This window comes from Grammomys surdaster, unplaced genomic scaffold (genome assembly GCF_004785775.1).
Source record: "Grammomys surdaster isolate TR1022 unplaced genomic scaffold, NIH_TR_1.0 270, whole genome shotgun sequence".
NCBI lineage: Eukaryota > Metazoa > Chordata > Mammalia > Rodentia > Muridae > Grammomys > Grammomys surdaster.
In genome coordinates, this window is record NW_021604711.1 from 1,144,844 (window position 1) to 1,155,399 (window position 10,556).

The window sequence follows — 10,556 nt, forward strand, 5'->3', positions numbered from 1 at the left end:
AGACAATAAACACAAATAGTCAAAGAATAAGCAAGGCAATAAACAAAATTCCATGATCACTGTTTCTAAGGGCTTATCAGGATGACCAAAATATCGGAGCCAAATTCCCTAACCTGGCCCAAAGTCATTTTCATATCTGAAACTTACTTCCATGTTCTAGCCTAAAATTTAGATTCCTGCCTGAAATTACTTCTTTGTTCTAGCCTAATATTTAGATTCCTGCCTGAAATTACTTCTTTGTTCTAGCCTAATGTCAGATTCTTGCCTGAAGCCTACTTCCTTGTCTTTGGCCAGTGTCATATTTCTGCCAAGCAGCCCATTTCCTTGTCCTTGGACCATAACCATTCTTGTTGAGCAACCCCAAAGGCTCTCCGTGTCTCCCCCTCCCCCTTTTTTTATTTCATTAACAAGACTGAGCCTGTCTTAGGTCATTCTGACAAGAATGCTTTCCTTACCTGTTATGGAATATGCATTATCAAAAGCAATGCTCTTATGTCTTAGGTTGGTTAGGCTCTGTGCAGAATCTTATCTGTCTTTGTTTTGCAGCCTATTAATTAAATAACTCTGTCTGGGGGTCACACTTGTGTTCTGAATCTTTGCCATTGGTTAAATTTCATTGGTTAAGATTTATTGTGACACCTTAGATCAGCCCTCCTCTGAGGCACTCTGACTGCTGCTCCTCCCTCAGAACCCCTTTTGGCAGCTCATGGTCAGTGCTTCCAAACCCCTAATAGCTGTTGGGGTGAACTCTGATGGGAGGAACGAGGAACTGGCATTAGACATATTCCCTGCTAGGCAGACAGATAGGGAGAAAAGCCATGACTAGGTCATAAAAATTGTGACCTTCCAAGATGGCCAGTGTCTTCATTACCCTCCTGACCCAAGATCAAAACTTGCAGCTTAAAACAAAGGCCTTCTTCTCCCACCAGTCTTGCCTCTACTGAGAGGCTGGCTTAACAAGCTCAAGACCAGATCAGGACTAGTTGATACAGCAATTGTGAATCAGCCATCCTTCCTGCCATCCTTCAAACTGATCAATTCTAAATCAGGGGAGGAAAATCCTTCAAGGACGTAAAGATTCCCAGCCCTCAATGAGAGGCTGGACTTCAGCTTCCTGACTCCCCTCTCTGTTCTGTGGAGGGTCTTTATCTCTGTGTGCCTGCTGGATGTGTGTACGTTTCTGTAAGGGTCAAAAAATCACTGAAGGAAGACCCCAGACTCAGATAGTATGCAAAGACAAAGAGCATTTATTCTGCAGAAACATCTAGCATTCGGGGATCAACCATTCTTCGAAAAGGCAACTGTAGACAAAGGTGTGTAGGCCTTCTTAAAGGGAACTAGTGGAATTTTCTAGAAAGATTAGGTAATCTAAAGTTTCATTAGTGAGTGCTAGGGGGTCACAGGCAGTCGGTGGTCTGCATTCCTATGTCATGAACCTTTAACCATAGGGTGAGATAGGGCTGCCCATCAAAGATGGCCTATCCTGAGATAAGATATTTCCCCATTTTTGTGGTTATCCCCTGGCTGTTCTTTAGGAAGGATTTTTATGCCTGTGTTTCTGGATTTCATGGTCTGTTCTTGGAGCTGGTGCCTTATGGCCCTCTTTTCTAAATCAGGCCTGGTCCTTAAATGGAGACAAAGGGGGTTTATGTTGACTTTCATTTCCCCACCTCTAAGAAAAACCTCTCAAAAACAAGAATGGAAATTAAAAAATGAAACAAAAGGAGGAGGCATGCAGAGAAAGCAGGCAGAGGGAAGAGACCAGACCGAACACGGCTGACACCCAGGCTTCTTTGAGACCTAAGAAAAACAAAAACTAGTGCTATTTGGGGAAATTTAGGAGGTGTGGTCTTGTTGGAAGAAGTATGTCACAGGGTTGGGCTTTGAGAATTTCAAAGCCTTAGGCCACTGCCAATCCCCTCTCTACTTCCTTCTTGTGATTCAGGAAGTGAGCCCTCAGCTTCCTGCTCCAGCTGCCATGTCTGCCACTTGTGGCCTCACTTCTGCATCAGGGCAGACCCTATCCCTCTGGAATGAATGGCAAACCTAAATAAACTTCTATAAACTGTCTTGGTCATGGTGCTTTATTACAGCAACAGAAAAGTAACTAACACACTCTCACGGCTCTGTATCCTACCAGCAGACACTTGGACATCATGCTCATAACAGCCAGGAAATGGAGTCAGCCTGGATGTCCATCAGCTGATGGATCATGAAAACACAGTACACACACACACGCACACACACACACACACACACAAATTCTATTCAGTTATAAAGTTGTAGGAAAAAATGTTGAGTGGTGGTACATGCCTTTAATTACTGCATTTGGGAGGTAGGTAGATCTCTGAGTTTGAGGCTAGCCTGGTCTACAAAGTGAGTTCCAGGACAGCCAGTGCTATACAGAGAAATTGTCTCAAACAACCACAACAACAAAACACAACAACAAGACATTTCCCACAGGGAAAATGTATGAAACTAGAACAAAAAATTACCTATGAAAGGTCATCTCATGTCACTCTCTCTCTCCTATGAGGATCTGAGCCTTGAATTTTTAGATTTGTATGTTTCACTTCAAGTGTTTATTCAGGTCAGAAAACCAGAAATGGCACAAGAGACGGGGAGGAGAGGGAAAATGGCCTTAATGGGAAGAAGATAGTAAAGCACACATGGTATTAAAGTGGAGGGAGAAACGTTGAGGGTTAAAGGTTTAAGTGGGGATGGGGGCAGTCATGGAGAGGAATGGGTTGGGTACACGGTAACCAAACTTGGGACGTATGAATCTCACTACTTTGTAATCTAATTTTTTTTAAAAGCACTTAAGTGGAATTACCTCACTTGGGGACACTGTCACTCTAAGAAAAGAAGGGTTATTATTAAAACAAGAACCTCAGGGCAAAGTATGTGACATTTCCCAATGGGTTATGGTCAAGGAGTCCCTAGAAGCCGCCATGATAACACAGACCATTGCCAATTCTATTGGTTGCACACTCTAATTAAATGGTGGTCTCCGATGCTAAAGCCCCCACACAGTTCAGCTGTAGAACATAGAAGAATCACGTAGAACTGACTGGGACTTGCTCCCTGCTGGCTACCTTTCAAGGAAGGTGTTACACAGCAGGAGAAAAAGATATTGGCGTTTTTTTTTTTTTTTTTTTAAACCAGTTGCTGGACCTTGCTGTACTGACCTGACAGGCAAACTGTGCCCACTGACAGGAGTGACGTTTATGTTATGGGGTAGCTGGCCACTTTCTTTTGGACTTGAGGCCTTCTCCATAGGAGGAAATTCATGCCTGATACTGTAATCCTGGTCAAAGCTAAGGAGTCCATGGGCCCTTAGTAAACACCTTGGTAAAACATAAGCCTTAGTAAACAAAACCTATGGCTTTTTGTCAAATGAAAATGTTGTCAAACTGCTTACTTATGTTCGTATACATAGATTAGTGCTGTTCCAAAATTCAGTCAGAGGAGTTTTCTTTGTAGTGGACCACAGTTAATAAATAATACAGACACACAGCTGAGAGTAAGCGACTGTTGAATGTCCAGCCTTAAATGGACATCTCTATCAACTCCTGTTCTCCCCTCCACCCCAAGGCACAGAGGACAGCAAAGAAGAGAGGGCTGGAAAGAAGGTAAGAGCTGTAGGGTGCCGTGAAGTGCTGTCTTTCAGACAAGTCGTGGATGCATTCATGAACTAACATCCGCTGTGCATAAGTGCATAAGATCAGGCCAGCCAGCATCCCAGCAAAAACACTGGGGAGGGGTGAATGAAGCTTCGGAAGCTTCAGTTGTCGGCTGCTGCTGGAGGACAGTCACTTTTCTTCTGGATGTGGCCTCTGGTAGTTTGTCCATGCTCCAGTGGACTGTCTCACACCTATGTGCATGTAGGATGAACTAATTGGACTCAGTGAATTATTTAAAAATTTTTAAAAGGACATGAAGATGAGAGAGTGTGTGTGTTTAGTGTATTTTATCAAGAGACATTGTGTACATGCATCTAATTGTGTATATGTATGTATGTTTATGTCTTGAGATAGCTCTTCACAAGTTTATATGGAGAAAAAGCCCCTGGGAAGGAAATACATAATAAATAGTTCTCCACCATCAGGAGAGTTGCAGAGCCCCAGATGATGAGGAATTTGGTTAAGCTAGCACACCAAATTCCAGTGACAAGCCCTGGGAGACGGTGGCAAGATGCACCATGTCACATAGAACACAGTGGCATCTTGCAGCTCTACATAGAGGGAATGCTCAGTCAAAGTAGGTAATGGGGTTGAAAGGACCCAAAGCTTCTCTGTCTCTAGGTCTGCCCCAGTTGCACACGCCCCTGTTTTCTACATCTCTCCTTTCTGCCTACCCTGCCCTGGGACTCCAAAGACCCCAACTGCTCCTGTAGGGGTGGCGCTCTTCTGGGCTCCACCCGGAGCCTCTTCCTGCTGTGCCAGGTGCATCCACGTGGCTTCACGATTTCTGTCTCCCCCTCCCCCTCCCTGTCCTTATCTTTCCCTTTTGTCTCCATGGAGATTCACCGCCTCGCCTTGCCTGCATCCCAGCCTTTGCCAGGGATTCTGAGCTGGGCTTGGTTCATCCCTCCTCCGAAGCCCTGGTACCCGCAGCCCTGTCTCCTCCCCCTGGGGTGAATCCACCCTCCTTTACAGTCTCTCTTTTTTTCTGACTGGCTCATTTATTCTCCAGCGCTGACAGCTAGGCAGAGCCACTGAGGAGCCCATCCCCCTTCTCCACCCTCCACCTGCTTCTCTAGCTGTCCGTCCTACCGGGAAACGGTCTCGGTGGGTTTCCTCTTTGAGCATCGGACCCTCTGCCATTCCAGCCTCTCATGCCGAGGCCCGTCCTGTCAGTCACTGCTTTTTGTCATCGGCTTGGCAAACGGGCAAGTCTTCAGTCCGGGAAAGGGAATTGGGAGTGGGAAAGAACCACCTGGGAGTCGCGAGGGTGGAAGGACCCTGGAAACCCAGGAGGAAGACAAGGATTTTGTTCTAAATCTGTCTCCTCGCCCCTTAGGAGAGCAAACGAAGCTTCATGGGAAACAGCAGCAACAGTTGGTGAGCTACGGGGTCTTCTGGGCTGGGATTGGTGCAGTGGGCCTATCAGGTCAGCTGGCAAGGCTGGTCCAGGAGCCCGGATCTCTGCAGTCCAGCAAACTCCTTTGCTGCACGCTCCACAGGGTTCTCCCTAGGGAGGAAGCACAAGGCTGGATGGGCCAGGCTGTGCAGGGAGGGACCAGGACAAGCAGGTGGGTGCTACAGATGCTCAGCTCAGAGATCGCAAGGAATCCTCTGAGAACCTGGCCATCTGTTCAGCTGCAGAATGGCTGCCTGGGTGCCAGGAAGCTACCTCCCTCTCCTGACTAGCCCAGCATCTGGGGTTGTAGTTTGTTCCCCCTTGAGGAAGCCCGGCCACGAAAAGGCTGGTGGTCTATGGGTTTCCTGAGTGTTGGCCCTGGACACCTCGTAGATGAGGTAGTCATCTCTAATGATTGCCCACAGCCCTGGCCGGACCTCACCCACAGTTGCATGGCTGGCATGTGTAGAGCCAGGATTGCTGAGGGTTGCTCTCTGGGGTACCCTCTCCCCTCTGTTCTGCTGCTCTCACTTGGGATGGTCCGGGGTGCAAGGAAGTGAAGAATGTCTCTCCAGGCAGCCCTAGGAAGCTGAGGTTACATAGAGGGGCCTTCACCCCTAAGCTGTCAGACCTCCAAACCCTGCACCCAATAGGCATCCCACATTCGGATGATGTCCTGCTCTCCAGGTCCCATGCATCATTCCCCAAGCTGGAGCTGGGCCTGGGACACCGTCCCTCCCCAACCCGGGAGCCGCCTACCTGCTCCATCTGTCTGGAAAGGCTTCGAGAGCCCATCTCACTGGACTGCGGCCACGACTTCTGCATCCGATGCTTCAGCACGCACCGCATCCCAGGCTGTGAACTACCATGCTGTCCTGAATGCCGGAAAATCTGTAAGCAAAAGAAGAGCCTCCGCAGTCTAGGGGAGAGGATGAAGCTCCTGCCACAGCGGCCTCTGCCCCCTGCACTGCAGGTGAGGGACTCGATCTCTGCATGCAGAGATCTCTGATTAGATCTAAGCTTGGACCCTATTCTGTACTGTCCAGAAGGGGCACAGAGTTCCAGGCTGGACACACTCTCAACTTGGGGGTCAGTTCCATTTGGGATACTCAGGGGACCCTTCTCTGTCCCGCCCAGGAGACCTGTACTGTGAGAGCGGAGCGTCTGCTGTTGGTACGAATCAATGCCTCTGGAGGCCTCATCCTCAGGATGGGGGCCATAAACCGCTGCCTGAAGCATCCACTGGCCAGGGACACACCTGTCTGCTTACTTGCTGTCCTGGGAGAGCAGCACTCAGGAAAGTCCTTCCTTTTGGACCACTTGCTCAGAGGCTTACCAGGCCTGGTGAGGGCGGGGCTGGCAGGAGGTCACAAAATGAGAGCCCCAGGTTGGCTGTGGGAGGGGAGCTAAATTTCTTAGGATGTAGAAAGGACTACCTGATACCTTCTTCTCCTCCTTTAGGAATCTGGCGACAATGGCAGGCCCAGAGCAGAGGGGTCTCTGCCTGGGATCAGGTGGGGTGGCAATGGCCTCACAAGGGGCATCTGGATGTGGAGTCACCCTTTCCTGCTGGGAAAAGAAGGGAAGAAGGTGAGGGAGAAGAGTAGACAGAAGTTAGCATGGATCAAGGAGGGGAAGTGGAGGATACACCGTGGAGAGATAGAGGGGAGAGGGAGGGAAGAGGGCAGTCAGGAAGGAGAGAGGAACGAGAAGGACATCTCCAGGGTAAAGACAAAGAAAGGAATTAGGCGGAGCAAGACAGTCCTAACCCTTTGGTTTGTGTCCTTAATAGGTGGCTGTGTTCTTAGTGGACACAGGAGATGTCATGAGCCCAGAACTGAGCAGGGAGACCAGGGTCAAGCTTTGTGCTCTCACCATGATGCTCAGTTCTTACCAGGTGAGAGAGGTGCTTGGGCAGGGTGGCCATCCTGCCCGTCATTCTCGGCTTCCTCAGAACCCAGAGAGTTACAGGCTTGGGTGTCTAGGGTCCATTGGGTTCTAGAAGGTGCTTCCGGAAGGAGGAAGATGTTCCTGGTGAAGGTGGGCAGATGGGTAGTTGTAGAGGTGCAATGATAAGACTGGGGGACGACTAGAGGCTCATGGGACCATACAACTCTCTAAGTCTGGAAGATGGCTTGCACCTAGGTGAAGAGGCCCTCATCCTGACTGGGTTTATGTTCTGGGAACATAAAGCTGCTCAGGAGCCCTTCACTGGACTCTTTCTGCTTCTTCAAATCTTGCATCTTAAGGTTTTCTTTCCAGATCCTGAACACCTCCCAAGAGCTGAAGGACACAGATCTGGGGTATCTAGAGGTGAGGTAGCCTCCAATATTAAAGCTGTTACCTTCACACTCTCTGACCACAAGGTCAGGAGGTCTGGACCAAAGGGAAATCATGTCTTCCCTTTCAGGTTTAGGATTTTGTGAGACTTGAGTCAACTTAGTGGGCTTCAGAGGGTTGAATATGAGGTGCCTGATTTGGAGCAAAGCCAGAAAATCTCCAACCAGGAAGCTGGAATCTTGGTTTCTATAGTGGTCCATAGTGGCTAGAAAGAAGGCTTAGGGGACAAACTCTAGCCCTTGGAGTGGCCCAACCCTAAATTTCTCTGTACCCATTCCCAGATGTTCGTTCATGTGGCTGAGGTGATGGGCAAACATTATGGAATGGTACCGATCCAGGTAAGACATCTATTTCTAGCCTTGTCAATCCCGACACACCAATCCCGGCTGCCGGTGGCAGGACCCTTTCTCTTCCAGCATCTGGATCTCTTACTCCGTGACTCTTCCCATCATAATAAGTCAGGGCAGGGGCATGTGGGGGATATACTCCAGGTAAGTGGTGCAGAGGGACGAGATTGATGCCAGGGTGGTGGGTGATGGAGGCTGGGTGGGGTCCCAGGGGTGTGCTTACAGAGAGAGGCTACTCCCTTGGCTCAGAGATCTATGCAATCCGTCTCTCAGAAGCTGTCCGGCAAATACCCCAAGGTCCAGGAACTGCTCCTAGGGAAACGGGCCCGCTGTTACCTCCTTCCTGCTCCTGAGAGGCAGTGGATAAACAAAGGCCAAGCAAGCCCAGGAGGCAGTAAGAGTCCCAGGGGTGGAGACTTCCCTGGCATAGCTTTCCAGCTTTGGTCCCATCTCCCCCAGTCCCAGGCTCCTCAGCCCAAGGAATCTCTTTTTCAGACGTAGAAGATGACTTCTCCCACTATTTCCGGGCCTACATCTCGGATGTACTGAGCACAGCCCCTCAGCATGCTAAGAGCCGCTGCCAAGGGTATTGGAGTGAGGGGCGTGCCATGGCTAGGGGAGACAGACGCCTGCTCACAGGGCAGCAGCTAGCACAGGAGATCAAGGTGTGAGAGGTTCCCAGGGAGCCCGGACTCTGCAGGCCCCTCCTCCTCCCTCCCTGACCTGGCTCTGGTGTCTCTGCAGAACCTCTCTGGCTGGATGGGGAAGACTGGGCCCAGTTTCAGCTCTCCAGATGAGGTAATGAGCTCTTCTCTTCGGGAAGGATAGGGTCAGGGAGGGTGACCTGAGGTAACGGTCTGCGAGTCCTGGGAGTGGAGATGAAGGATCGGGAGTATCCCTAGCTGAGGAGGAAAGAGGCAGGCAGCCTGGGTTTTCCCGTGGACAGATGGCTGCTCAGCTTCATGACCTGAGGAAAGTGGAAGCCGCCAAGAAGGAGTTTGAGGAGTATGTGAGACAGCAGGTGAGCCTCAGGGTCTGCAGGGTGTGAAGGAGAGGATAGCCGAGGACCCAGTTGGACCACCCTCTTTCCTTCCCACTGCCACAGGACATAGCCACCAAGCGCATCTTCTCTGCACTACGAGTCCTGCCCGACACTATGAGGAACCTCCTCTCTACCCAGAAGGATGCCATCTTGGCCCGCCACGGTGTGGCCCTGTTGTGCAAGGAGAGAGAGCAGACCTTGGAGGCCCTGGAAGCCGAGCTGCAGGCAGAAGCCAAGGCCTTCATGGACTCCTACACAATGCGCTTCTGTGGCCACCTGGCCGCCGTAGGGGGCGCTGTAGGTGCTGGGCTCATGGGCCTGGCAGGGGGTGTGGTGGGTGCAGGCATGGCAGCAGCAGCGTTGGCTGCTGAAGCTGGGATGGTGGCAGCTGGGGCCGCGGTGGGGGCCACTGGGGCTGCTGTAGTTGGGGGTGGTGTGGGTGCTGGGCTGGCCGCTACTGTGGGCTGCATGGAGAAAGAGGAAGATGAGAGAGTTCAAGGAGGGGACCGAGAGCCCCTACTCCAGGAAGAATAACAGCTAGGAGATGCTGAAGCGTGAAATACACGAGAGGCATGAGGAAGGGTGTGGACATGCCAGGGACTCAGAGGGGACCACGTATATGCTGGCCTTGTTGAATTCCCCATGCCAAGCACTGCTGAGCTGGGGGTTTAAGGTGAGTCCAGAAACCTGAGGAGGCTTTCTTGCCACGAGGCTTGGAGTACAGTGGATAAGGAGTAAGGCCTGTTTCTGGCTATGGATAATTGCTACTCATTGGAACCTAGGATCTCCCACCACGTAAGGCCCCCGTCTCCCCTACCCCGCTCCAGTCTATTTCCTTGGAGGGCCCTGGCCTGGAAATTTGCCCCTGGATCCAGAATCCATCTATTTTACAGTTGGGATAGGTCCCAGCATATCTGACTTTGGAGCTGGGGGTCCCCAACAGGGAAGAGAAAGGAGGGCACACAGGGCAGGGATGGGAATGATAGACAGAGCTATAACTCTGGAGTGGTGACTTGTTCCCAAAACTGCTCCAGAAGGCCAGACTTGGCTGGCCTCCCTGCTCTGCAGTTGGGCGTCCAGATGTGTGTCCTGAACCGCCCTGTACCCCAGCTTCCTGCAGCCCTCCTAAGCCCGTGCCCTGTGCCAAGCCCATTTGGATGGATCAACACAGATTACATGCCAAAGAACCACACCTCTGATTGCATTCTGTGCTAAAGCAGCCCATGCCAGGTTCTGCCAAAGTGTGGTAAAGGAAAGTGCAGGAAATGAGCTCTGTCTTTAAACATTTCGCTTGAGCTGTGGGGCCTCTGTGGCACACAGTAAGACCTCCTTGATGCAGCTCTCTGAACAACAAGCCCCCAGAGAGCCTGTGGACAGGGAGCCTCTCTCAGGGGATGGAGATTTCTAAAGAAACTTCTGGGCTATTAAACTATAAAGGATGTTGGGCATATGACCCTTTATTTTATATAAAAATAAAATGTGTGCGTGTGAATGGCAACTTCTCAGTATATTGCCGAAACAAGAATTTGGCCTCCCAAGGAATTTGGGGTGGGGGGGAGGTGACAAGGGCTTCCATTATCAGGATGTGGCAGTGACAGGGACATTGAAATTCAAAGTGATCTGAGGAGTACCATGCCCTGACTTGGCAGTAGGAGGCTTTGGCCAAGAGCCAAGTACACAGCCACCTTTGCAGGCTTGTCTGCTGAAACTTTGGATCTTCTCGTTGGTCCCTGGAGAAGCTGATT

General features: G+C 50.5%; 1 protein-coding gene across 4 annotated transcripts; it reads left to right on the plus strand.

Annotated features, from left to right (window-relative positions):
- Positions 1-4,682: 4,682 nt before the first annotated feature.
- Positions 4,683-10,306, plus strand: Rnf112 (ring finger protein 112). 4 transcript variants are annotated; one of them, XM_028776565.1, is made up of 15 exons: positions 4,696-4,891; positions 5,023-5,063; positions 5,186-5,254; positions 5,770-6,055; positions 6,220-6,426; positions 6,544-6,672; positions 6,875-6,979; positions 7,345-7,395; positions 7,704-7,760; positions 7,839-7,913; positions 8,043-8,163; positions 8,265-8,434; positions 8,514-8,567; positions 8,716-8,790; positions 8,875-10,303. In XM_028776565.1, exons 1-15 carry the CDS (start codon positions 4,838-4,840, stop codon positions 9,343-9,345), a joined length of 1,965 nt encoding a protein of 654 aa, XP_028632398.1. In that variant the 5' UTR covers positions 4,696-4,837; the 3' UTR covers positions 9,346-10,303. The 4 variants fall into 4 exon arrangements, with proteins under 4 accessions (XP_028632397.1, XP_028632398.1, XP_028632399.1 ...); XM_028776564.1 differs by having other exon boundaries at positions 4,683-4,891; positions 7,704-7,913; positions 8,875-10,306; XM_028776566.1 differs by lacking the exon at positions 5,186-5,254.
- Positions 10,307-10,556: the final 250 nt, after the last annotated feature.

Bases quoted from the DNA above. Each gene is read 5' to 3' on its own strand.
- Rnf112 (XM_028776564.1), top strand. From the start codon at position 4,838: ATGCCGAGGCCCGTCCTGTCAGTCACTGCTTTTTGTCATCGGCTTGGC. The intron at 6,056-6,219 runs GTGAGGGACTCG...TGTCCCGCCCAG, and splicing joins CTCTGCCCCCTGCACTGCAG to GAGACCTGTACTGTGAGAGC. The intron at 8,164-8,264 runs GTAAGAGTCCCA...TCTCTTTTTCAG, and splicing joins CCAAGCAAGCCCAGGAGGCA to ACGTAGAAGATGACTTCTCC.